Below are 26,257 nucleotides of genomic sequence, written 5' to 3'. Positions count from 1 at the left end.
TGGTGCTTTGGAAGACGGAGGAGGAACATTTCATTCCCTCTGCGCTGGCGTGGAGCGGGGCTGCGTGAGGGAGCTGGGAGCTGCCAGCGGCACCCGCGGGCTCAGCCTTGCTTCTCCCCGGCATCACCCGTGAGTCACCGCGGTTGCCGTCCCGGCACCACCAGCCGAGCTCCCCGCCCCCCCGCAGCCCCCCCAAAATGCCTCCTGGCACAACAGAGGGGTAACAGGCGCCTGATTAAATAGCAGACAACACATCATCCCTTCCCACTGCAATTTTCAGAGGAGTAGTCATAAGTAGCCAAATTAAGGCAAACAAGAGGATTTCTCTGCTCCCTCGGGGGCACCCAGCACCCACCGGCAAGGAGCCGGACCGGTAGCTTTGCTGGCCTTGGCAAGGCCTCCATGCTATTGCACAGCCCAACGATGAGCTGAGCAAATTACTGTGTGCCATCCCCAAGGACCCAGTGTTAATGAGAGCCACCTAATTAGCACACTCCTCCTGCGAGGGCGCTTACCCTGGCAGGGCTCGCTCCGACATCCACTCGCTCGTGCCAGCAGCTGGAGAGCGTGACCGGGGACGAGGCGCTTCCCTGGCCCTTGCACAGCATTTTCCTTCCAGGTCTGGACAATGAAAATTCTCAGTCAGCTCCTGGGAAGCTGGGCTGGCCCCGCCGCAGAGCGAGGAGCTACCATGAGCCCTGCCAGGGTGCCAGCCCAGCCGGGCACCCGCGGTTCCCCCCGGCTACAGCCGTTCATCCCCGGCAGCCCCCACAAGCACCAGTGCAGCCGCCTGCAGCCGTGATTCAGAGATACTCAAGTATCTCCAACGCTATTCCCATATCCATATTTTTCTCAGCTCCTGTGCCGGGATGGCACCAGCATGCTCGTGCCCACACGGGCCCCCCCCAGCCCATGTAGATCTGCGATGGGGACGCCGTGTTGCGGGCTTGGCTGTTTATGGAAAGTAAGGCTGAGCCAGATGCTGAAAACCTGCATTTTATGGGTAATTTTTCAATTTATTTCATATTGGTATTAGAAAAAACCCTAAAGCGATCCCAACCGTTATTACTTCTGGTTTCCTATGGCGAGGCCCAAGGGGTCTGAAACAGCTCCTTTGTTGTCTGAATCATTAACTCTTCAGGAATGAAATGCCATGGTGCCGGATGGGAGCGGCGAGGAGAGATGTTCAGGGAGGCTGAGGAGGAGAAGGGGAGCCGGTGGGAGAAATTCCTGGGGGTAGAGGAGAGTAGTCCCAATGTGCTTTCCCTGGGCACGGTCGGATGTCCCAGGACACTGATGGACACATCCACTGCAGCCCCATGGGTTTGCTGGTGCTCAGCGGTTCCCCAACCCATTTGTAAAGCAGACCCAGAGCATCCCAAGTGGGAATGAACCCGCTCCAGCTGGCCTCAGCCTTGCCTGAAGGAGCAAAACCCAGGAAAATCAGTGCACCTTGAAAGAATGAAGCAGACAGAAGCTCTCCTTTGGTTGACTGGAAGCCCTCAGGACCCAGGTCCAAACCCAAACCTCTCCGTGGAGCAAGCAGGGATGCAGCGTGCTGGCAGAGCCACGTCAGCACAGCTCAAGATACTCTGGGTTTTCCCCCAAAAGATGGTAGCCAATTCTTGGCCCTTTTATTTCCCTGTGCCCCACAGCCGGCTGGGTTGTGGGATGGGCAGGCGGGTCAGCATCTGTCCCAGGGGTGCTCAGGGGGATCCTGTGTGTCCAAAAATTCCCCTCTGCGCCCTCTCCAGGGGAAGGAGAGAGGCATAATGTGCTGGTTTGCACTTGCTGATGCCAGAGGTGGGTGCTCTCTGTTGTTGGGGCTGTCGCTGGTGGCCAGTGGCCCTGGAGCGCTGGTTGGGGAGGTCACCAGGCTGCTCCAGGACATGGCTCCTGGCACGGGGCCGGCATGTGCCAGCACGATGGGGCGAGCACATGGAGCTCCCAGGACGGGGACCCACAGCGCTGGCACCCGTGGCTCACCCTGCGGGTACCTGGCGAGCGAGGTTTCGCAGCCGAGCCCCTTCCCTCTGCTGTCCTGCATGCCCCCCCGGGCACAGCGAGAGCCCCCGGCGTGCGTTTTGGGGAGCACCGCATGGAGCGAGGGGTGTGGGCGGCCGCGCGGGAGCTGGGAACAGCTCAGCGCCGCTCAGCTCAGCTGAGTTTGGCTCAGTGCAGCTCAGCGAGCTTGGCTCAGCTTAGCGTGGCACGGCTCGGCTCGGCTCGGCTCAGCACAGCTCCCGCAGCTCGGAGGGAGGTGAGTTACGAGGCGCTCGGAAAAATCGGAGTCAGCTGCAATCCTGGGGACAGCAAGGGCAGATCCACAGCCGCCACTGGAGCTGCCGGAGACCCACCACGGCTCCCAGCCGGCCGGCCTGCCCTGGGGCTCAGCCGTACCCCGGGGGGCTGCCACCGGCCCCCCCAACCCTGCTGGGGCTGCCAGGGTTGGGAGCGGGGGGCTGAGCCTTTTTGGGGGGGGGGGGGGCTGGCGGAGGCAGCGTCACCCGCCTGGCTCCACCCCCCCCAAATCACAGGGGGCTTCGCCGTGACCCCGGCGCTGGGATGGCAGCGGGACAGTCGGACCGCGGCGGGACAGTGGGACGGTTCCCAGCCGAGGTGGCGGCTGGAGCGCTCCGGTGGGGGTACTCCAGCCAATTTGTTTGCGAGTTGCTTTGTTGCTGCTGGGGGATTTTTTTTTTTTTTTTTATTATTATTATTTTGAAGGGGGGGGGGGTGAGGAGGGGGGGGCTGGCACCAGCTATAAAGGCAGAGCTCCCCGGAGCAGCCGGCACTTCCCCGCCACCATGAGCGCTCCCCTGGCCTGACAGCCCCTGCTTCCCCGGGGCTCGCCGGCTCATGCCACCATAAAGCGGGGCTGCGTGCCTGCGGCAGCACCGGGGTGGGATGGTGTGAGCCCGGAGCAGCTCTCCTCCCTCCCACCGCCCCTCGGCTGGCTCTGGCAGGAGGCGAGCCCGCCAGCCGCTTGGATGATTTGATTTCTTCCCTGCCCGAAATTACTCCTGCCCAGATGCAGTGGATAATATTCATGTTGCTGTTATTCATCAGCTCCATGGAAATGCTCACGCAGAACCGATGGAAGAAGCAAGGTAAGGTGTGCGCGGCCAGCTCGTCCCGCTCAGGTATTGCGAGGCGGCTCAGGGACACGGGGCTGCCGGACCCTGCCTCCCCTGCCAGCACCGGAGCCGCCGGTGCTGCCTGTGCGGAGCAGGCGGGAGGTTGGAAGGAACCGGGAAGCAGCATCCTCCCAACCCGACCCCTTGGGCCCCGTTGGAGACGGGCTGCGTTCCCCTCTCGGTGCATGGCACGGGGCTGGCTCAGGGTAGGTGCGTGGAAAAGGCAATGCCCAGCCCCATGGCATTGCCTGCCCAGTGCCAGTCCTGCCCTCGGGGCTGGCAGGGGCCAGAGGGACGCTGGCTGGCACGGGGACCAGCTTTGCAAATACCAGGAGAGCCGGGCACGGTGGGGATAGCGCAGAACGGGCTGATTTTCCAATATTTCCCTTCTCTGCTTAACGCACTAAGTGCATGGGGAGTAAAACCTCCTGGAAGGTTGCTCAGAGCCACTACAGGCACTGCCTGTCCCCCCTGCCCCGTCCTTCCCCCCAGCAGAGGCACCAGCCGAGCCGCTGCTCGGTGCCAGGGCAAGGGCAGGGTGTGTGCCGGCGCTGTGCCGAGGCACGCGTACCCCTCCGTTGAGCACCGGCTCGTGTCCCCTCGCCGGGCAGTGCCAGTCGGCTGCGGGGAGCGGGACCAGGACCGATGCTCAGCTCTGTGCCGGGAGCAGCTCGGTTTTGGAACCGGCTTGTGCCAGGGCAGGGACAGGACCTGGTGGGACCAGGGGTCTCGGGGGCCGGGGGTTGGAGCCCGGACAGCTTTCCTCGTGGTTGTTGCATGTTAAAGACATGCGGAGGCAACGGGCGCATGTGATTGTGCGGGTGGCCGGGCTGGCTGCCGGAATGCCCCCGATCGGAAACAGCCTGGCGCCGAGAGGGGCTCAGGGTGCCACGGGTCCAGCGCTCCGGCTGCTGGCGTTCGATGCAGAGCGTCCCGATGCTACGGGATGCATGGGAGCCTCAGGTCCTGGCAGCACCCAGGGGTCTGGCCACAGCTCCCGTTGTCTCTCCCAGTACAGAAGGGCTGGCGCGGTCTCTGGGGGCCGGGAGCCACGAGGAATGCTGCAGCACCCCACCGCTGCCCCACCGCCGCCGGGAGCTGCCTCCGGCCGTGCCCGGCTGCCACGGAGGGGACAGTCCGGGCAGCCCAGAGCCCAGGAGTCTCCCGGTGCCTGCAGAGCCCACGGCGGCAGAGCTGGGCTCGGGGCGAGCAGCGATGGGTGACGTTGCACTGATGTCCGGCACAGCCCAGGCACGGAGCGCCCGCCCGGGCACCCCAGTACACCGTGTGCCCCCCTGCCCAGTGCCTGTGCACTGGATCTGCAATCACTGCTGGGCAAGGGGATGCAAACCCACCGGGCGTCCCTCATTTCCCCGGTCCCACGGTTTCGGTGTGAGCCACGTCCCGTTGTGTGGCACAGCCCTCCGCCGGCTCTGAGGCAGCTCCCGGGTGTTGCTCCGGGCGGCAGAGCCACGTGCCATGCCGGCAGCCCCGAGGCTTGCGGGACGGAGGAGAGGGATCTGGCCGGCCAAGCCTCCCCCCGGCTCTGCACCATGGGGCTATTTTTAAAGCCGGTGACGGGAATGAGGCCCCGGAGCCTGCGCAGGGCTCCCCACCATCCCTGCCCCAGACGGGGGTTGGAAGGAGAGCGGCAAAAAAAAAAAAATCATCAAAAAGAATTAGGGAAGGGAAAGAGGCTCGTAAATCCCTGGGTCTCCAGGGAAGCCGCTCCAGCTGCAGCCAGGAACACAAATGTTGTCAGCATTTGGTAAATATGTAACGGAGACCATAACAACTTAATAGATCCAAGGTGCTTCGTTAGCGCGCTCCCAGCAGAAGCAGCCCTAACGAAGCCTCCTGGCCACGCCATGCCACGCTGCCGTCCAAACCCCTGTGCCCCAGCGAGGGGTCCGGGATGAGCCAGCTTGGGGACAGCTACACGGCTCCAGGGACCGGCTTGCAGCCGGGAAAGCTGTGCCGGGGACCAGCACACAGGGCTGCGAGGCATTGTCCGCCAGCATCTCCCCCAGTTTCCCCAGCACCGACCTCTGCTTTCCACCATCCCCTCTGCCCCGGCCCCCGCAGCCGTGGGGCCCTTCTGCTGCCAGCTCGTGGGGGATCAGAGAGTATCGGCGCCAGGCATCGCTCCCGGGGCTGAAACCCGTGTCTGTGCCAGGCAGCGCCCAGCACAGCAGCTTGTTTGGCTCACCCTCGCCCGCTCGGCTCTGCGGGGACTGGAGCTGCTAGGGCTTGGACCCGGGGGTCCGCGTGAGCCCCCCGCCCGTCCCAACCGCAGGCGCTGGGCTCTGCTCTGTCCAGGGCAGCCACCTCCTTAGGCGTTCGCTACGTGCAAAAAAAAAACATCTTAATGCTCCAAGATCTGCTGGCAGATGGAGCCCTGGGCCCGACCATGCACTGCTGGCACCGTCACCGCTGCATGACACGAGCCTTTGCTCAGGAGCGCCCGGGGGACCCCACGGTGCCAGAGCCGAGCAAACACTTCCCAACACAACCGGGCACAGCAAAAGCATCGGCTGCCTGCACGCAGGAGCTTGGTGGCCCCTTACGGAGATGGCCAGCCAGCCCGGGGGTGCAAAAAGACACCGGGCGCAGGTAGCCCCGCTGCTGGGGCCACAGCTATCAACCTCCCAAAGTGCCTCCATGCTGGAAGCACCTCTCTGGGCTGCATTTCTCTGGGTGCAGGGAGCTGGCTCGGGGAGGAGGAGCGGTTGGCAGGGTCTCTGCGGGCCCTACCGGGGGCTGCGGGCTGGCGGGGGCTGGCAGCCCGTCCTTGTCCCTGGGAGCAGAGCCCACCTCAGGGCTGGCTGCCGTCACCCAGGTTGGGAGCACTGCAAAGGCAGCCAGGGAGGCGGCGGAGGCTCTTGAGCAACCAGACAGATCGTTATCTCGGCTCCTTTTGAGCGTTTCCAAAATGCTCTTTGTCCCCTGACACTTAGCAGGCATCAAATAATTAATCCAGGTCAGAGCATATTTCTAGACGCTGATCGAGCCGTTGTTTAGGATGCTTCCCACGGGATGGGCACGGCTGACGTAGGGACAGGGCTCAGGCTGGCACCCTTGGGCAGAGCTGGACGCGGGGCAAACCCTCAGTCCTGGATCTTGGCGTGATGGAGACGGTGATGCCCGAGCTGAGCGCAGCGGGGAGCGACGGCTTCACGCGTCCCCACGCCGCCAGCCTGCAGAGAAAGGGGAGATTTGGGGAGCGGAGGGAGGTGGGGAGGCATTTGCAGGAAAAGGGGACAGCGCTGTCACCCCCACGGGTTGGAGAGGGGCTGCCACGGGGCTGGGACCCTCCCCGGTGCCTCGGCCGTGCTGTGCACGTGTGCCGCAGCCGTGCCGCAGCCTCTCTCCTCCGTTTGTCCCTGCAGCGAGCGCCGGGCTGCTGGAGAACTGCACGGGCTGCGTCCTGTGCTCGGAGGACAACGGCTGCATCACCTGCCACCACCGGCTCTTCCTGCTCATCTGGAGGGACGGCATCCGCCAGTACGGCATGTGCGTCCACACCTGCCCCCCCGGCTACTTCGGTGTGCGAGGGCTGGAGGTCAACAGATGCACAAGTACGTCCCGTGACAGCCAGGGCCCCCCCCCCCCCCACTCCTCCCAGTGCCCCCGCGTCCCCTCGCCGCCCCGCCGTGGGAAGGGCGATGGCTGCATTTCCCGCAGCATCCCCGGCGGCACAGAGCCAGGGGCGGCGGCGAGAGCCGCGGGCGGCCGGGCCGTGGGGCTTCCTCCCCTTTTCCCTTGCCCAGAGCTGCAGCCTGGACCCTGCAGGTTTGCAAAGGGCTTTGGGTCCCCGGCGGGCACCGGGGCTACCGGCTCCGGGCTCGCCACGTGCCGGCCCTCGGGCTCGCCCAGCTGACCAGCCCTCCTTCCCGGCAGAGTGCAGGTCGCCCAGCTGCGAGAGCTGCTTCAGCAGAGACTTCTGCATGAAGTGCAAAGACAAGTTTTACTTGCACAAGGGCCAGTGTTTTCGGCAGTGCCCCCCCAGCACCACGGTGCAGCCCGGCACCCGCGAGTGCCAAGGTAAGCAGCACCCACACGCCGTGCCCGCGGTCCCTGGGGACGTGCCCCGGTGCTGCGCGGTCACCGTCCCCGTTCTGCACCCCTGTCCCCCGCAGAGACGTGCGAGCCGGGACCGTGGAGCGAGTGGAGCGCCTGCACCCACGAGGGCCGGACCTGCGGCTGCAAGTGGGGTGTGGAGACACGGGTCCGGGAGGTGCCAGGGGCCGCCCGGGAGGAGGGGGCCGCCTGTCCCGCGCTGCTGGAGACGAGGAAGTGCCGGATGAGGAAGCACTGCCCGGGAGGTGAGCACCGAACCGCCTGACGCCCCCAGGTCCCTGGCACGGCTTCGCACCCCTCCAAAGCGAGCCCCGAGGCGTGCCGCGGGAGGGGGGGGGGCGGTGGCGGCGGTCCGGCGGTGGCCGGCGAGCCCGGCTGTCATCTCCCAAGCATTTTGAAGCCGGTGGCTGTAACCGTGCAGTTCCGGAGAAAGCCGCTCTCTCAGGCACATGTGCTGAGCAGCCCCGGCGTTGGCGCTGGTGCTGGCTGCGGGGCTGGCAGGGACCCCCGCGGGGCAGCGTGCCAGCCTGGCTGCTCCTACCCGGCAGCCCCCGAGACCGCCTGGGACCGGCCGGCGTCCCCTTCCACCGCTGGGCTGGGACGGGCGCTGGCGTGAGCTGCCGTGGCGGGACGAGGCTGCCGAGCTCCGGCTCCCGTCCTGCCGCGCTTGCAAAGGGAAAGGCACGGCCGGGGCTTTCTGCACCGCGGTTGTGAATACGGAGGGTTGAGACCCGCAGGGGAGGTTCCTGCCAAAACCTCCGAGCCCCCAAAAATATCTGGAGCGCTTGCGCAGCTGGAGGGCATCACCCAAGGAATTTCGGATGGCCAAAGCTTCGGGAGACACCCCAGGGCAGGGTCTGACTCCGTGGCTCGCCCGGCCAGATGTTTGCCCCTTCTCCTGCACCTCCTCCCACCGCGGCAGCAGCGCGTCCCCCGGGCCGGGGGCTCCCCGCCACGGGGCTCCCCGCCACCTCTCACAGCACCACGACCTGGCGCGGGGTCCGGCCGGGCAGCGTGGGCGCGGGTGCGTGGCTGGCGATGGGAACCAGGAGGCGGCTGATGTCATTTTTGGATGCGACCGTCTGGACCGAAGCTGTTCTAATAAATTTCCGCTTAATAACTGGCAGAAAGAGGGATTGCATGAGATACCGATCTGTAGGGCCTGGAAGGAGATCTAAGCCGCCGGCCCCAGCGGTGCAGAGGTCTGCGGTTCGGAGCTGCGGGCTCACTATGTGCCGTGGGACGCGCCGGCCGGCACCGCCAGCGCGGCGGGGGCCGAGGGCGGCAGAGGAAAGGACTGCAAGGGGGGGGGAAGAGAAAAAGGATGGAGAAAGGGGGACAATAACAGAAGCCGTGCGTGCTGGGGCTGGGGCTGTGGAGCCAGGAGAGCAGCTTCGTCTCAGCACCATCAATCATAAATAATATTTTCCTGCTGACAGCACGAAGGAGCTGATTTCCATCCCCGCCCAGGCCCCGACTCACAGCTTCGGGGTGCCAGGTGGCATCGATTTCGGGGACGTTCCCCTCCCTGCCGGGCTGCGCCGGCTCCGGACCCGGAGAGCTGGTGACAGTTTGATGCGGCGAGTTTGGCGTGGGAGGACAGGCTGCTCCGGAGCACGGCGTCCCGCGGCGCGGTGCCAGGCGGGTGCCTGCGGTGCCGTGCTCGCGCCCAGCCCTGCCTGGCACGCGGCGGGGACCGTGGCACCGGTGCTTCAGAGGCACCCCGTCTCGTGAGAAGGCAACAGCACCCCCGAAAAGCTCTTGGCCTCCCGGCTCTGCCCGGGCACCCGCTCCTGCAAGCCAGGGGCCCCGAGGCCGTGGTGACGGGCTCAGGGAACGGCGGAGCTCCTCGCTCAAGTCTGCTACCTGGGATCAGCTCCGGAGACAGGTCTGGCCCCACGGAGGTGGAGGGAAATCCCGTCAGTGCCCCACGAGCAGCCCCCGCTGCCTGCTGCCCCAGCCGGGCGGGCAGGAGAGGGCAGCCCCTCCGTGTCTGGCAGGCTGGCCCGGCCGCCAGCTCCCGGGCAGGCTGCTCGGCGTCCCTGCCGTGGCGAAGCGTGCGTCTGCCCTCGCTCCCAGGCTCCCGCCCCGCCCGGCCAAGTGCTGGGTTATAGGATCCAGATGCTGGAGGAGGACGACGAGTTCACTTGATGCGTCCGAGACACCCCCAGCCCGGGTGAGCCGGGGAAGGCAGTGGGACCCGATCGTGTGATGAGAGATTTGTGCCACCACTTCTGAGCCATCCCCGGGCAGCTGGAAGGGAGAAGCATCCACGCTTGGCCGAGGCACAAAACCCCTCATGCTGCCGTAAATCTGCCTTTTGTGTCTGCCGCGCTCTCCAGACGCTTGGCGTTCGTGCTGTGCCCTCTCCTTTGTGGGTGGCAACTGTCTGGGAGATCAGAGGCGAAAAACAGAGCCGGGCAGGAAAAGAGCTGGAGCCCTCCGAAAGGATCGGCGACAACAGCGCTGGCGCACGCAGCACCGGCCGGTCGCCGTCCCTGTGCCCCTCACGCCGGGGCTGGGTGGGGAGAGCGGCACCGGACCCCCTCCATGTCACCCGGCTCGGCATCAGGAGAGCACGTGGTGGGCACGGGAGTAGAAGCAGAGGCGAAGCTGCCAGGTTTTTGGGCAGCCATCCCGCTCCCCAGCGTGGGCTCTCCTTCCCGTCGGAGCCCAGGGCATGGCGAGGCTTATCCTGCATCCCTGTTCGGTGTCTCGGCACCGACCCCTTGGTCAGTGGAGCAGGAGCAGAGGGTGCTTGGGTCAGCCCCTTGGGGTGCGCAGAGATTTGGGTCCCAACCGCCTGCCCGCGCAGCTCCGAGTCCCTGGCAGGCTATCACCGGGTCGGTCTTACCGGGATGCAGCCGGGCTCTGGCGGCACGTGGGTCGTGCCGCCTGGGCAGGGAGCATCCACGTGGGGAGAGCATCCCCAGGGAGATCATTAGCACGTATGCGTGGATGCACCCTGAGGTCACCCTGCTTCCCACCGTGCCCAAACCCTCCCGGGGGCCGGCTGGGTCCTGTGCAAGCCCGCGGTGGTAAGCGGCACCGTCTTCTCCAGACTTCTCCAGCCCTGCAATTGCAGCAGAACCAGGCGTGGCCATGCACCACGGCAGAGCCCGGCATTGGCCACGGCATCAATTTGGGGCGTTGGTGCAGGCACTGTCCCACTGCAACATCGCCAGTCCTTGCTCAGACAGAAGTTGGGGTATCTCTGGGCAGCCCCCCAGTTTGGTTGAGCTGGCTCCAGCCCATTCCTGGAGATTTTGGGGTTATCAGGATTTAGGGTCCGGCCACGGGAGCCGGCAGGACAACGCATCGGTGTCCCTCTGCCCATGCTGCCGGCACACCCAGACTCCCCGCAGACCCACACTGCTCTTTGGTGACCTGGAGAGGGCTCTGGGCTCCCCCACATCGGGAAGAGGGTCTTGTGCTAACACCTGGGGGAGGATGCGAGGTCTGCATCCCACGGATGGGGCTTGGGCCGGATCCTGCTGCCCGGCCAATGAGCGAACCCTCCTTTTCTCCTCCTTTTTCTATTCCAGAGAAAACTGAACCCAAAAATAAAGGCAAAAAGCGACAGAAGAAGCCGAAGACAGAACCGCATGCGGGTACCTAGCGGCACTGGCATGGGAGCCGGGGCAGCACGGCGGGAGCCGGTCGGGAGCTCACCGTGCTGCCAGCCGGCGGCACGGTGAGCTCCCGACCGGCTCCCGCCGTGCTGCCCCGGCCTCATCACCCCCATTTTTCCATCCACAAAAAAATTGCACAATTTTCTCCCCCTCCTCCCCTTTTCTTCTGAGACAATTTATGGCCTGTAAAACATTTCCTTTTCAGAAAATCTAATTTACAGTGTCCAAAGCAATGCCCTGGGGCTCGGGGAGGGGGTGGCTCCTTTATTTTTCTGTTTTTCCCTCTCCCCCAACCTTCTCGGTCCCTTCCCTTGCTCCAGCCGGGTGGGATGGGGTTGATCCCAGGGTTGGACCCCATGCCTGCCTGGGTACCGTCCCCCAGGGCTGGGAGATGCCCTGTCTCCACGGTGTCCCGATGGCACAGGGGTGCTGGGGTGCACAGCGTGCCACCGAACTGCTCTGGGTGCCAGATAGGGTCCCCCATCCTCAGCCAGCGGCACAGAGGGTGGTGGGACCCCCAGACCGGGACCCCACTGGGGACCATGCAACCGCTTATGGCAGCCCAGCGCAGCACTCGGCATCCCCATCAGCACAACCATGGGCCAAATCCTGCCATCCTCGGGCTCGCAGCCTGCAGAAGGCTGGAAGAGCTCCCCTCCCCAGCTGAATGTGGGCGCAGGAATTTGGGGTGGCCGTGGCTGCATTCGGTCCAGGACAAGGGGTGCGTACCCCGGAGCGAGCCCAGGTGGGGGATGCTGCTGCCTCCTGCGCTGGGAGCGGCCACCACAGCCCCCTCCCAAATGTCACCTGGGACACGACCTGGGGGTGCTGAGCCTGGCCCCGTGCCAGCGCATCCCTCCGAGCCGACTGCCTGCAGAAATAAACAGCGTACATCCATGAGGCATGGAGGGCTGTATCGGCACATTTAACGTGTGTTTTGCTCAAACTGCTGCCCCAGCCACAGGCATCGCTGTATTTGGGGGCTTCCTGGGCTCAGAGTCCCCCGTCCCTGCTCCGAGCGTGGGCAGGGGGAGGCCAGGTCTGGCAGTGGGGTGTCGGGGTTGCGGGGGCCGTGGGGGCTGCAGGGGCACGGTCCCTTCAGGGCGAGAGCGCTGGGTGTCAGCATCGAGCCAGCCCCGAGAGCCGGCACGAAGCCGCCACGGCAGCTCCTCCGTTCGCTTAATGTCAAATAAATGTATTAAAGCCTCCGGCATCCCTCTTGCCTCCCTGTTTTCCTCATTTCCACGAGGCGCTGGACGGGGATGCCGGCTGCGGCCATGGCGTTACCCCTGCATTCCCCGGCCCCGCTGCGGTGGGAGCGGGCAGTGGGCACGGCAGCCCAGCTCTGCACCGGCTCGTGGCGCTGCCAGGGGTGCGGGAGCATCTGTGCCCCCCTGAGCCCCTCCGGCACAGGGCTGGACCCAGACCCTGAAGCGGAGGCGGAAGGCAGCCACTGGCATCGGACCTCTCCATCCCATAACCTGCAGCCGCCTGTACCCCACAGCATGGCTCCCAGCGTGGGGGGGGGGGCACCCTGGCCTCCAGGCACCTGGGTGTTTTGGGGAAAGGTTTTATTTTAAAGTTTTTATTTAAAGCATCACCAGCATTGCTTGGTGCCCGAGCCAGCAGCTGGAGCAAGCGGGAAGCAGCATCCCTGGGACTGCTGCCCCGCAGGTATCCCGGGCTCAGCTCTGCCGCCGGGAAGCAGCGAGGGGCTCGTCCAGCCGGTTGCTAATTGCCATGAGAGCAGCGGGTCTGCCAGGGCTCCGCTCGCAGCAATGGCCGGACCCAGCCACGTAGTCCGGTTACGATGAAGGCACAACCGCAGCACGCCGGTCCCGCAGCAGCTCTGGTGTTTCCCTCGGGAGGCTGAAGCCCCCCCCCCGCTCACCGGGCAGCGTGGTTCCGTGCTGCAGACAGTGATCCCACCAGCTGCTCCGGCACCGGGGTTCACAGCATCCCCGGCCATCCCGCAGTGACCGGGATGGCAGCGGGGTCCCTTCCCCGGCTCCACGGCTGTGTGAGCAGCCCGGCACGTGGGAACACGTGCCCCCCCCGTACTGGGAGAAACTCACCCTCTCCTGATATGCGTGGGCATCCCCATGCCCGGGAAAGCCCGCTCTCCCATGCCAGCCTGTCCCCACCACCGTGGTTGTCCCCTCTGGGGGGACCCAGCCTAGATCTAACCCAACACGTAGGCTGGCAGCCGCGGTGACACCCGGCCGCTGGCACGCAGCCGTCCCAGCTCCCGGCGGACCCCCATCCCGGGAGCTGGGCACCCCGAGCCCTGCACGGGGTCCGGCTGGGTCCTGCCAAGCTCTGCCTGGGACATTGCCCCCGTCCCGGTCCCCACAGGCTCGTCTTGCAGCCGGAGCGGCCAAATCCATGCCTGGCTCCCTCCAGCGTTATAAATAGCTGGGACGCAGGGAGGGAGCTGTGGTCCCCGGGATGGGGGTGTCCTGGGGGTGGCGGGTCCCAGCGGGTGCTGATCGGGGGGGGACTCGCTGGGTGCTGGGGCCAGATGGTGGGAGGGCTTGGTGCTGGCGCAGGCAGCTTGGCCCCGTTGGCCGGCGGTGCTGCCGCGGCGCTGCCCGCCCTGGGAGATGCAATGAGCTGCGCAGAGAACGGCCGGGGGGGGCCGGCGGGTGCGTGCGGCCGGGGGAGGGACGGGGGCTGCTTGTGCGAGTGTGTGCGAGTGTGTGTGTGTGCGAGACATTTATAGATCACGTGTGAAACTTGATCTCCCCGCAGTGGGCTAGGAGGAGAGAAAAAAGATAGAAGTATTGTTTTTAAACAGATTTTTTCCTTTGTTTTTCTTTTTTTTTTTCCCCCTCTCCCCCTGCGAGGGCTGCGGCCGCCTGGCGATAAAAGGCCGGGGCGGCCAGAGCCGGCTCAGAGGGAGGAAATGCCGAAATTGCAGCGTTTCGACTCGGCGGCGAGCGCCCACTGACCCATCCCCGCAAAAAGCGGTGTCGTGGCCGCCTGGGAAGTGCCGGCACATCCCCGGACGAGGCACCCCGCTTTTACTATTCCCCCCCCCACCCCCCACCCCGGTGCCACGGGGACCCCCGTGCCATGCGGGCTCTCAGCTTCGGCCTCGTGGCCCTGACCTGTGCCACGACGGTGCTGTGCGCGGCCGGAGCCCAGCGCCGGGCGCTGGAGGGGGTCGGCCGCCGGCGTTACCACCGGGTACAGCACGGCCACTGCAGCTACACCTTCGTGCTGCCCGAGGCCGACCCGCCGCCCTGCCCGTCCGCCCCCGGACCCGCCAACGCTTTGCTGCAACGGGACTCACCGGCCGGCACCGCGCACGCCGGCTACGGGGCCGCCGAGCGCCTGCGGCACCTCGAGAGGATCCTGGAGAACAGCACCCAGTGGCTGCTGAAGGTAGGGTGCGGGGTGACGGGGGGGGGGGGGGGGGACGGGCGGCAGGGTGGCGTGGGCAGGAGTTTGCCTCCGACACCCAAATGTGCAGCATCCCCGTACCGGCTGCCTGCTCCAGGCTGCCAGAGGCAGAGCTGGTTGCGCGGGGGTCTCATGCCCAACCCAAGCGGCAGCAGTGCGGCCGATTCAGCATCTTCCCTGCAGGTTTGTGACCTGGGCCTGATCCTGGCACTGTGTCCTCGGAGGGGATGGGTGCTGTGGGTGCTACAGCTCGTGAGCGCTGCAGCTCATGGGTGCTGCGGCTCCACCGGCGCTTGCCGCTGCGGCTGTATCTCCCTGCCATCCCTGCCGCGGCTCCTTGTGGTCCCGGCTGGGCTGGCTGTGCCAGGCATACCTTGGGGGTCAGCGCTCCCCATTCTGGGTCAGGATGCGGCCCTGCCGGAAAGCTCTTGGGAAGGGTTTTGGCAGGCAGCGGAGCAAGGGACCTAAGGGCAGGGGCTGCTGAAACCTCTCCAGCCTCATTGTTTTCCCACTTAACGGTCTTTGCAAAAGCTCCTGGTGCTTAGTGAGACTTCGAGTGGGACCCACGGCTCCCGGGCAGCCCTGCAGTGCATGGGCAAGCGGGAGGGTGCAGGGTGGGGGGCAGCGGGATGCCATGCCAGAAGGGTTGCATGCCCACGGGGGTGCCCCCCACCCCAGCTCACCCCATTCCCGCCGCCCACAGCAGGAAGCGGAGTTTCCTTCCCGAGGGCTGGCGAGTGCCGACGGACCCCCCCCCATGTACCAAGCGCAGCCGCCTGCGTCAGACCCAGGAATAGCTCCCGGCTGGCTTGTCCCGCGGGACACTTCCCTGGGGGGGCTGTAAACCCTGCACCCTGGCAAGGTAGTGGCACCACGGCCCTAGGTGCCCGTGCTGATAAGAGGGCGAGCGGCTTGTCCCTGGCTGTCACTGACCCTCCAGCCGAGCGGCATCGCCAGCACAGCCGTATCCACGTCCTGGCAGCGTCCCGCCGGGGTGCAATGGGACCTGCATGCCTCTGCACCCCGATTTCTTGGATGACATCCCTGGCCAAGCAGGGCACTGCAAGATGGTGCATGCCGAGCCCTTGCAGCGCTCGGGGCTGGGGCTGGGGCTGGGGCCAAATGTGCCGAGCGGGGGTCCCAGGGGTGGCCTGTGCCAGCCACACTGCTCGGGGAGCCTCTCCTGGCCATGGGAGACAGGGAGGGCAGCAGGGACGTGCAGACCTGTCCCCTTAGCCATCCTAGATGACAAATTCCTCAAAAGCTGGGAAAACGCTGAGCCACGGCTCCACTGAAAGCCAGCCCGGGGTGTTGCAGAGGGACAGGCACAGCCAGCCACTACCTGGCTGGTGGCAGAGAATCTCCATCGCTGCGGGACCTGCTGGGTCTGCAGTGCATGCACAGCCCTGGGTCCCTGCACCCTGGGGTCCCTGCCTTGGGGTCCCTCTGCCCTGGCATCCCTATGCCGTTGGGGTGCCTGTGTCCTGGAGTCCCTTCCCTGGGGTCCCTGCCTTGGGGTCCCTGTGCCCTGGGTGCCCAGGACAGCTCTGAGCTTCTCTCGGGGTGAGGGCAGCTTTTGGGCATGGCTAAGCAAGGCAGGGGGCAGGGGGTCCCATATGGCCCTGCCCCAGAACAGGCAGCCCACAGGCAAAGTGGGGCCGCACATCTGGGCAGCTGTGGGCAGCAATGCCCCACACCGCAGCCCCAAGGAGCACGAGGCAGTGGGGGACCGGGCAGCTGGTACCCCATCCCATCCCAATCCCATCCCATCCCATCCCGTAGCATGGCCCTCTCCGTTTAGAGGCAGCTTGCAGCTTTTTTTTTTTTTTTCTGTTGTTCCTTGGCTTTCCTAATTTAACCGGAGCTGCCCAGAGAGGCTTGTTTTGGTCGGACTCCAGGCCTGAACAAACAAACCAGGGCTTGAAGGAGGCATCAGGTTCAGGAACAGATTGTAAACAACATCGCATCCCTGTCTGCTCTGCCTTGGCCCAGGGAGCCCTGCCGGGTGCTGGGGACTGGGGGGTCTGCAGGAACTGAAAAGCCCCTCAGCACCCGGCAGGGCTCCCCAGGCACTACTGGGGACCCCCAGCACCCAGCCTCCCCAGGGAATCCCGTTCCCAGCACTGGGGTGCTGGTCCACCCGCCCCATGTGCAGCCCCCCACGGCCGGGAGGGACAGGGACGTGGCGAGGACCCAGCACACGAGGACACGTGGCTTCTGCTCGCCGTCCCGTCGGCTGTTCCCATCTCAGGAGGAATTAATTTTAGTTCAAACACAAACATTTGATGGTGCCGCCGGGTCTGGGGCGGCGAGGGGCTCGGGGAGGGATGGGGTCCCCAGCGGGGCAGTGGCAGGTTCACAGCTCTGGGGCACCCGCACACAGGGGCCGGTGCTGCTCACCCTGGCATGGGTGCAGGGTGGTCCTGGGGCCCCCCCTGCCACTGCTTGTGGGATGCTTAGAAATGCCAGGGCAGGATGGGGACAGTGACAGGGGAGGGATGTGGCTGCAAGAAGGTGGCACAGGACCACCCAGATGTGGGCAATGGTTCCCTGGCACTGGGACAGCGGGGTGGCCGGGGTCCCTCCTGCTCCAGGGCAGCGTTTTGGGGTGACCCACATCACCACAGTCCACCCCCCAGCCGCTCTGCCCTTCTTGGGGAGGAACGGGTCTGGAGGGGACCCCTCCGAGCCCAGGCGAGCCTCGGCACCCGTGGGGCGAAGGGAGGGCGATCCTGGTTTCCCAGCCCTCTGCACAGAGCCTGTCCCACTTGGGTCCCCTGTGTCACCCGAGGCTGGGGACACTGTGCCCCCCCCCAGTCCCAGCTGCTCCCAGGGAGCTGCTGGGGCCGGGAGCTGGGGCTATTTCTCCGGCTGCGCTCAGGCCTCCCCGTGCCAGCCTGACCTTTTCCATGGGTATGTACTGCCCTTGGGCTCGGAGATATGTTTATTTTAAAAAAAAAAAAAAGAAAAAAAAAAAATGCGCAAGATTGAGAGGGAGAAAAGGCCTCCCCGAGCCCTCTGAAGCAACAAGATTAACGACGTGGTTAAAGGGAAACTCTCCAGCAATCACTCAGCTCGGGGAAATGTTTTCCAGACGTGGCTCTCCGACCTTTCCCCGCTTCCTCCCCGCGAGCACGTTCCCGCAAGGGAAAATCCTTAGGGAAGCAGGGTGCAGGCAACGCCGGCTGGGGTGCTCAGCCCCGGGACCCTCCTGCCCTCCGTGGGTGCTGGCGGTGGGGCGACGATTTCACCGCTGCCCGGTTCTGGGGAGGAGGGAACATGGCCGCACCGCTGCCAGCGAGATTTCATCATGCGCAAACAAGTGCAGGGCAGAGCCCTGTGCCCTGGCCCGATGCCGGTCCCCTTCCCGCGCCAAGCATCCCGGCACCGCTGCCTGCCCGCCACGGTGCTGAGCATCCCAGCACCGCTGCCTGCCTACCACGCTGCCCAGAGAGCAGCATCCCACCCTGGCCTGTCCCCTCCGGTCCGCAACCCCACGAGATGCATGGGGATGCGGGGATCTGCCTGTAGAGCAGGATCCGGGCGACGCGCGGACGGAGGGATCTGTGGGGTGGAGGGAGCCGGGCAGCCCCCATCCCCTCCCGCTTTTGGGGGCTGCCCGGTGCGGAGCCGCTTTCCCAGCGTGGGCGGCAGCGCGGCCCCTTCCGCTCCCCGCGGCCCCCGCCGAGGGACCGTGCCCCCGCCGAGGCCGTCGCCCCGGGGAGGGACCGAATGGGAACCTCATGGCGGGGCCGCCAGAAATAGAAAAGCCTTTGGGAAAGGCGGCCGCCCCGCGGGCTGGGAAAACGGAAGCGACATCTCAGCTGTGTCCGCAGCAGGCTTCTTCCCAGCCCCGAGCGCTTCCCCGTAGCGGGGTAGCACCGGGTGCCGGACACCCACCTTCTCCGGCCGACGGTGGCCCCCCACCCTCCACGTTCCCGGCCCTGGGAAACCGGTGGCTGGGGGCTGGCGGCTGACGCTGATGCCAATGCCGACGCCGGCTACTCCCTGCCCGGCTGCTCGGCACAGGCCACCCTGGCTAGGCAGCAGCCCCAGCTTGCCAGCAGACCTGGGCACACACAAGTCCGTGCCAGGTCCCAGCTGGCACCCCAGCCCAGGAATCTTGGCAGCCGGTGCGTGAGGAGGCTTCCCCCGCAGCAGCGCAGCCCGCTCTGTCCTCCTGCTAAGCTTCAAAGGGCCCTGAGATGGGTCATATCATGCCGAGAAGCTCTCAGGGATGTGCCTGAGGGCTGTGCCGAGCCGTGCCAGGCTCAGCCGGGGAGCCAAGGGAAGACCCAGCGAGCTCCCGGAATGACCCGCCACGTCCCCGCTCCTCTCCGCAGCTGGAGAGCTACATCCAGACGAGCATGAAGCCGGAGATGGCGCAGCTGCGGCAGACGGCGGTGCAGAACCAGACCGCCACCATGCTGGAGATCGGCAGCACCCTCCTCAACCAGAGTGCCGAGCAGAGCCGCAAGCTCACCGACGTGGAAGCCCAGGTAGGGGGTGGCCGGGGTGAACGGCACACGTGTCCCCACGTCCCCACCACCCCCAGCACCGCGGTGGGCGGCACGGTTTCTCTGCTGCTAGAAGTGGGGCGATTCCCCAAGGTGATGCGTGGTTTAATGTACCAGCGTGCAGAGGTACCGGGGTCGTGTGCCGGGGAGCCGCGAGCCCGGTGACACCGGGGACGTGGTGCGGCCCCGGCTGCTCACGCCGATGCTCCCCTCCGCTCCCGGGGCAGGTGCTGAACCAGACGTCGCGCATCGAGATGCAGCTGCAGGAGAACTCCCTGTCCACCACCAAGCTGGAGAAGCAGCTGCTGCTGCAGACAAACGAGATCCACAAGCTGCAGAACAGGAACAAGTAGGGCCTGGGGCAGCTCGGGGACCCCCGCAGCCGCCGGACCCCGGCGGGAGGCTGGTCTCTCCCACCCCAGGAGTACAGCTGCACTTTGAGGGGGCTTGAACTCCTCCAGGGGCTGGCTGGGGTCCCTGGGGGATTGCACAGCCCCAGCACAGCCCCTTGGGCTTTGGTTTCCCAGAGGCGCCAGGCAGGGTGCGATTCGGTGGGTGCAGCAGGGGACGGGGACAATTCTGGGTCCCCGCAGATGTGCCGGGGCACCACAGCTGGGGCCGGGTCCGCTCTGCCCCCCCGCTCCCTGCCCGGCTGCTCAGCGCAGTCACACCCCCCCCCCATCACCTCTGCCTCCCCCTTTCAGCATCCTGGAGGTGCGGGTGCTCGAGATGGAGACGAAGCACCAGGCAGAGCTGGCGGGGGCCCGCTCGGAGAAGGAGAAGCTGCAGCGCCTGGTGAGCCGGCAGAGCGGCACCATCGAGGAGCTGGAGAAGTCGCTGCTGGCCGCCAGCGCCAACACCAGCCTGCTCCAGCGCCAGCAGGTCCAGCTCCTCGAGTCGGTGCAGAGCCTGGTGCGCCTCGTCTCCCAGGGCAGAGGTGAGCCGGGGCGTGCAGGCAGGGTGCAGGCAGCAGGAGAGCTCCTCGCCCTCCCGAGAGGGTGCCAGGGCTCTGTGCCAGCCCCGGCGTGGGTGATATTGCCCCAAAAATGACCCCTGCGTTGCATCCGAGGAGCAGCTCCGAGCCCCCAGGGGAGGGTCCATGGCCCCACGCCGTCCCCAGCCGCGGCAAATCCCCAGGCTTAGGCTGGCGGCAGCCCCGGTGCGGCACGGCCGGCTCACCCAGCCCTAGGGAGACGGCGCAGAAGAAAGAAAAATAATCCGTGGGCACAAAAGCATCCAAAGGGAGAGGGGAAGAACAACAAAACCAGGCAGGGCTGCGGGACCGGCAGGGTTTCTGCCGTCTCACGGTCCCCTCTGCTGCAGCCTCGCTGCCCGGGCAGGAGCAGCTCTTCCAGGACTGTGCCGAGGTGCGCCGGGCGGGCATCCACGCCAGCGGCGTCTACACCCTCCACATCGCCAACCTCAGTGAGCCCAAAAAGGTGAGCGCGGCCCAGAGGGCTCCCACTGCAGCACCCCGGGGTGCTGCCGACACCAGTGCCACCCAGTGCACGCTAGTCCCAGAGTGGAGCGGGTATCCCTGTTGCGTGGCACGTCCCAACCCCTCTCACTGGGGCAGTGCCCCCCCACTCTCGGGGGCTGCGGAGGGGGCGAAGGCGGCAGCTGCCGGGTGAAGGCAGGGCTTGCACGGGCTTTCAGATGGGGGGATAAAATTGATTTTAAAGGCACCCCCACCTGTGAGCGCTGTGCCCCAGCCCCTGCCCACGGCCATGGAAGGAGGAGAGACGCCGGCACATGCTCGCCAGCCCCTCAACAAGCTCTAGCACCCATGCTGAGCTGCCTAGCCCACGGGGGGGGGGGGCAAAACTAGCCGCCCACCCCAAGCCAGCCCTCGTCGCCCCGCTCTGCAGCCTGTTGCGGCTCTCCCCCCGCTGCAGGCGTACTGCGACATGGAGACGGACCGAGGGGGCTGGACCGTCATCCAGCTTCGCACCAACGGCAGCCTCAGCTTCCAGAGGAACTGGAGGGAGTACAAGCAGGTCTGCGCCCACCTGGGGAGGCGGGCACCCTGGGGGCACCCTGGGCATCCTCACCCACCCCACTGCTCCTCCAGGGCTTCGGGGACGCGGCGGGGGAGTACTGGCTGGGTAACGAGGCCGTGCACCTCCTGACGAGCCAGGAGCCCTACGCCCTGCGTGTCGAGCTGCGGGACTGGGAGGGTGGCCAAGTCTATGCCCACTACGGGAAATTCCAGCTGGGGAGCGAGCGGCAGCTTTACAGGTAGGAGAAGGACACCGCGGGGGTGGCTGCCCAGCTCTCCCCGTCTCTGGCTGTCCCCGAGCCCCACGGGCAGTAGTGGCCATGGGCAAGGGCTGGATGTGGTGCCCTGGGGAGGTGTGTGGCCCTGGGGGACTTCACTGGGATTTCCTGGCAGGGTTATGGCTCAGCAGAGCTCCTCCCCAGGTGCCGGGCGATATCGCTGTGCTGCCCACTTCTTCTCTCCCTGGGGTCTTGAGAAGTAGATTTTTAATGCATGAAATTGCATCAAAGCAGGGGGATTTCGCATCCCAGCCAGCAGCCGGGGCACTCGCACCGCAGCTCGCTGCTTGGGCAAGTGGAGGTGACATGGCCATGGCAGCCAGGCACTCCCGGGGGTGCCGGGCATCCCCAGGCTGCTACACTCGTGTCCGGGGAGGATTGCTGTGCTCCCACCGCCAGGCTTGTGAGGACGGTGTGTGGTCCCAGGAACCTCAGCCTGGCCGTGGGCAGGAGGGGTGGCAGGCAGCTGGGTGCTTTGGTGCTGGGTTGGAGGTGGAACCAGACCCCGGAGATCCCCTGCACCATGCATCCCGTGCATGCACTGAGCCGACCCCCAGCAAAGGGCACCGGAGAAGCCTTGGGGGGGTCTCCTCTCTGCCCCAGCATAGCATGACCTCCACCCTTGGGGACCCCCAGGACAGCCCCTCCAAGCAGGTAGACCCAGGCCAACCTGGAGCTGCAGCATCTCTGCCTGCATCCCCCCGTGCCGGCCCTTGCTCAGCTCATGGCATCCCACGGCCTTCACCCCTCCCCGAGCAGGGCTGAGGGGCTTCGTGAACCCCCCCCCCCCCCCCCCCCAGCAGCAGCCAGCCGGCACTGATGGTGGCCGTGGCCACGCCGTGCTGGGCCGGGCGGCAGGCTGTCGCTGCAGGACTACAGCGGCACGGCCGGGCAGCAGAGCGGCATGGCGCTGCAGGGCACCCGCTTCAGCACCCGCGATGCCGACAACGACAACTGCCTCTGCAAGTGCGCCCAGATGCTGTCGGGAGGTGAGCGGAGGGAGGGGGGGACACCCACGCAGCACCCACGGGTGCCTGCCCGTGATGCCACCCTGCCACCCCGCTCCCTCCTCGCAGGCTGGTGGTTCGATGCCTGCGGTCTCTCCAACCTGAACGGCATCTACTATCCGGCCCGGCACAACATCCGCAAGCTCAACGGCATCCGCTGGCACCACTTCCAGGGACCCAGCTACTCCCTGAAGGGCACCCGCATGCTGATACGACCCGCCAGCTTCTAGCACACCGGCGGTCGGGTCGGCACCACAACCGGTGCCAGCCTGGCACGGAGGGAGGGGTCTGGGAGAAGGGACGGTTGCGGGAGACTGAGCCCTCCCGGCCGCTGCAGGGAAGCTTTTCCCCCAGTTATATTTTTTTTTACTCTTGTTTATCCCATCTTCTGGGAGCCTGCGCATCGTGGAGAGGGGCAGTGGCACCATGGCCGTGCCGGAGGGACCCGTGGGCGGCGATAAGGGGCTCTGATGCTGCAAGAGTCGGCATGGGGGCTCTGCTTTGCACCAGAGCCAGCCCCACTGCAGTGGGCTTCGATAGATGGAAACCACCCGATCCTACCTCAGCTTCTCTCCCCATCCTTCTGCGGGGCCTCCGGTTTTTGCCCCAGGGACGGGGGTCCGAGACCCCCCAGGACCCCCTGCACACTCAGCCGGGCTCCAAGTCATGGCGAGGGCTTTGCCTTTTCTGTATGTTTTAGGGCATTGCAAAGCCCCCACCGTCCCGCTTTCCCCGTGGGATTAGGGGAGCTGGCGGGGATGGGGGTCCCTGTGCGTGCGAGAGGCTGGTGCCATCCCTCCTTCCCCTCCTACCCCGGCACGGCCGTGTGGGGAGGGGGACACGGGCCATCCCCTCCCATGTGCATGGCCCCCGCCACTGTCCCCATGCACAGCAGCGCAGGCACTGCTCCTCGCAGGATGGGGACGGGTCCCTTCAGCCCCCCGGGGTGGACAGGAGGAGCAGGGGGTGTCTTTGGCAACCCTGGGGGGACCAGCCCCAGGCTGGGATAGCCGGCAACTTCGTGCTGGAAGATGCTTGTTTTGGGGGGGGGGCTGCACTGGCAGGGGGCTGGCAGAGCCCTGGGACAGGCAGGATGGGGCTGAGGGGTTGCAGGTGGGGAGGGGGCTGCTGTTTGAGATGGGGCTGGGGGGTGGGAGGTGGTGGGAAGGGTCCCGGGGGTGGCTTTCGCCGGGGGGGTCTGAGCTGGGGGCAGGGGAGGGAGGAGATGGGGATGCAGGAGGGGGAAGCCGGGCACGGGGCCGAGACCCCTCACCTGTGGTTGCATTGAGACGGCAAACCCACCCTGAGGGTGATTTTTGGGAGCAGCCTGGGAAAAACGGGGCGCGGAGCAGCTGGGTCTCCAGGCAGCAGCACTGGGGCCCCACGGCCGCCCCCCCCCCACCAAGCTGCTGCAGTTTGGGCTGGAGGGGCTTTTATTTTTGTACTAAGAGGTATTTATTTTTCAAGCATCGGCGGGGTGGGAGCAGGCAGGGGTGGTCCTCCCCGCTTCAGCAACTGGGCCAAAAGGGTGGGCAGAAGGGCTGAGGGACAGGGCAGGACAGACGGACCCCGGTCACCCCCTGGGGACCCTGAGCCCTGGGCAGCTCGGTGCACGGGTGAGCCCACGGGATGGCAGGGCTCGGTGACACCCGGTCAAAGCCTGTCCCTGTCACCCTTCTGCAGGTGTCCCTGTCCCCCTGCTGTCCCTGTCCCCGGCCCCCCCGGCCCCGTTGCCACTAGAGGTCCCCCAGAGCCCGGTGGCAGCTCCCCGCAGCACCCTCAGGTGGGGGGACAGGGGTCCCCCACTGGGTCCCCAGGTCCCCTGTCCCACTAGTACCCAAACCCTGGGGACCGGTGGCAGCGATGGCAGCTGCCGGGGACCCGCTACCTCCATGACACCCGCTGCCTCCCTCCCCAAAACGTGTCCCTCTTGCCCCGGGCAGCGTTTTGCCGGGTGGGTGACAGCAGAGACCCCACAGAGCCGAGGAGCAGAGGTGCGGGGGGACCCTCCGCTGCCACCGAACCCCAGCCCCGCTGCAGTTCCCAGGGGGACAGGGCCAGTACCCCGGAGAGGGGCGAGGGACACAGGGACACACTGTCCTCCCCATTGGGACAGTGGGACTCACTGGGATGGTGCTGGCACCGGCACCACACGCGGCAGCGAGGAGGCTCCTGACGCCCTGCCCTCAACGCTGTCCCGAGGCATTCGCTAATTAACAGTGATTAAAGCACGTGACGTAGTAGGCACTTCCAGAAGATGCTCATCAGCGGGGCTGTGCGGAATAATTAAAAAATGGAAAATACAGGCTGGGGGGGTTGCCCAGGAGCTTCGCCCCGCTCCCAGCGAGCAGCACTGCAGGCAGCAACCGTCCCGGCGCGGCCGGGGGCCCTGGCCCCCCGCACCCCGCCGGCGGCTGGCGCGGCACGGCTGCACCTGGGCCGGGGGCTGCGTGCCAGCTCGGGGGGTGGCCCCCACCCTGGGGTGCTGGGCCTGGCTCCCCAGACTGGGGTGATGCCTTTTTTCTCTCTCTCTTCCAGCTGCCTGCCTGCAGCTCCTGCCTGCACATGGGGCACCCGTGGGAGACCCCGGCACGGAGGGGCGAGGGCGATGGACACCCTCCCCGGTTGTCCCTCCTCCCTGGAAGTAACAGACGGGCTCAGCTGCGGCTCCCCTCCGAAACCGGAGCTGGCTGAGAGGCAGCTGCCAGGGAAAGTGATAGGGATCACGGGGGCCATCCTGCTGTCCCCAGCAGGGACACGCAAAGGGGAGGCATTCCTGGGGGGCACACGTCGCCTCGCCGAGGCTGTGCCAGGTTTTCATGCAGGCGGTCTCACGGGTGCAGGGTCAGAGGAAGACTCCTGCCTCGGGATCACGGCTCCTCCTGTCCACGCATCTGCGTGCACACAGGCGTGCCCACGGACAGGCGTGCGCACAAACACGTGCACATCAACACATGTACACACAAGCATGCACGCACATGAACGTGCGTGCACACTTGGACGCGCATGCACGTGATCACGCATGCACACACAAGCACACAGGGCTTGGGACAGCCATGGCTGGTCCCAGCCACGCAGGTCATGGGATGCCAGAAACAAGCCGGGGGGCTGGCAACGCCTGGAGGGCCATGCCGGCTGCTCTGCCCCATGCCCGGCGGGGGCCAGTGGGGGCCCCCCCCTTCTCCTTGGCAATAGCAGCAAATTTAGACCAAGCCCCAGACACGCCGGGCTGAGGAATCCGGCCAGCACAGCCGGTCCCAGCCGCCGGCAGGGATCCACGTCCCGCAGAGCTTTCCCTGAGGTCAAAGCCTGTCCCCGTGCGAGTGCCTGGGGTCCCCGTCACCCCCTGGTTTCCCCCTCCTCGGGGATGCCCCCAGCACCCCACGTGCCGTCATTAAGGATCCCTTGGGCGTGCGCTTCCTCCCCAGCCCGCTTTGTCAGCCTGACTCACGGGCCAGATGCCACCACCACGTCCTGCCCGCCGCGCCGCAGGCAGCCAGACCTGCCTGTACCCCGGCGGGAGACGGATGGATCCTGCAACCCTGGGCGGTGGCTCTGGGCGGACGTGCAAGGTGCAGGAGCCAGGCTGGGGTGGGAAGTGCTTCATCCCCGTGAGGGGTTTTTTTGGGGACCCCAAGTGCTGGATGGAAGCCCTGGTCAAGGGGACCCCCGGTGCTGCCCCAGCCAGCGGTTGCAGGGTCCAGGTTGAGCGAGGGGAGCACTGGCTGGGGTGGGACAGGGTGGCAGCGGCTCTGGACCCTTTGAAAATAAAAACTGCAGCCCTGGGGCGGGCGGCTCGACCTTGTCACCGGCCCATCACCGCCACCATGCACATGGCATTTGCCGAGCGGTGCCCGCGCCAGGCAGGCTGGCTCCTTGCACGTGTGGAGCTGTTTGTAGCCACAGCCCCACCACCATGGCTGGAGCCGGAGGGAGGCAGCAGCAGGGCTGGTGTCCGGGCAGGGTCCCGTGGGTGCAGGCACTGGTGGCTTTGGTACCACCTTCCCCAGCAGCCATCTGGCCCTGTGGGATGCACCAGCATCACAAGGAGCAGAGGGACTTCACCGGCGCAGGCAGCACCCGCGGTGCCGGGGGGGGGGGCTGCCTGGGGATAACGCACGGGTGTTTTTTATCTTCAAAGCACTCCCTGCGCCGACTTTCATCCTCGCGCCTCCCCAGCCCTCTTGGGAGGTCTCCGCTAT

The 26,257-nt window shown here is 66.2% G+C and overlaps 2 protein-coding genes across 4 annotated transcripts; both read left to right on the top strand.

Moving 5' to 3' along the window:
• The first annotated feature begins 2,569 nt into the window (after window positions 1-2,569).
• RSPO4 (R-spondin 4) lies at window positions 2,570-13,799 on the top strand. Of its 2 annotated transcripts, none has more exons than XM_030008806.2 (5): window positions 2,570-3,110; window positions 6,527-6,715; window positions 7,038-7,181; window positions 7,277-7,462; window positions 13,696-13,799. In XM_030008806.2, exons 1-5 carry the CDS (start codon window positions 3,032-3,034, stop codon window positions 13,797-13,799), a joined length of 702 nt encoding a protein of 233 aa, XP_029864666.1. In that variant the 5' UTR covers window positions 2,570-3,031. The 2 variants fall into 2 exon arrangements, with proteins under 2 accessions (XP_029864666.1, XP_029864667.1); XM_030008807.1 differs by lacking the exon at window positions 13,696-13,799 and adding an exon at window positions 10,763-11,889 and having other exon boundaries at window positions 2,571-3,110.
• A 107-nt stretch (window positions 13,800-13,906) lies between these two features.
• Window positions 13,907-23,153, top strand: ANGPT4 (angiopoietin 4). Of its 2 annotated transcripts, XM_030008735.2 has the most exons (9): window positions 13,907-14,236; window positions 18,598-18,753; window positions 18,999-19,120; window positions 19,476-19,708; window positions 20,095-20,210; window positions 20,667-20,768; window positions 20,843-21,009; window positions 21,907-22,037; window positions 22,125-23,153. In XM_030008735.2, exons 1-9 carry the CDS (start codon window positions 13,925-13,927, stop codon window positions 22,283-22,285), a joined length of 1,500 nt encoding a protein of 499 aa, XP_029864595.1. In that variant the 5' UTR covers window positions 13,907-13,924; the 3' UTR covers window positions 22,286-23,153. The 2 variants fall into 2 exon arrangements, with proteins under 2 accessions (XP_029864595.1, XP_029864597.1); XM_030008737.2 differs by lacking the exon at window positions 22,125-23,153 and having other exon boundaries at window positions 21,808-21,927.
• The last annotated feature ends 3,104 nt before the right edge of the window (window positions 23,154-26,257 follow it).

The sequence above is a fragment of the Aquila chrysaetos genome, chromosome 3 (assembly GCF_900496995.4).
Source record: "Aquila chrysaetos chrysaetos chromosome 3, bAquChr1.4, whole genome shotgun sequence".
Taxonomy (NCBI): Eukaryota; Metazoa; Chordata; class Aves; order Accipitriformes; family Accipitridae; genus Aquila; species Aquila chrysaetos.
Note: the sequence above shows the minus strand (reverse complement) of the source record. Positions and strands in the feature narration are given on the sequence as shown.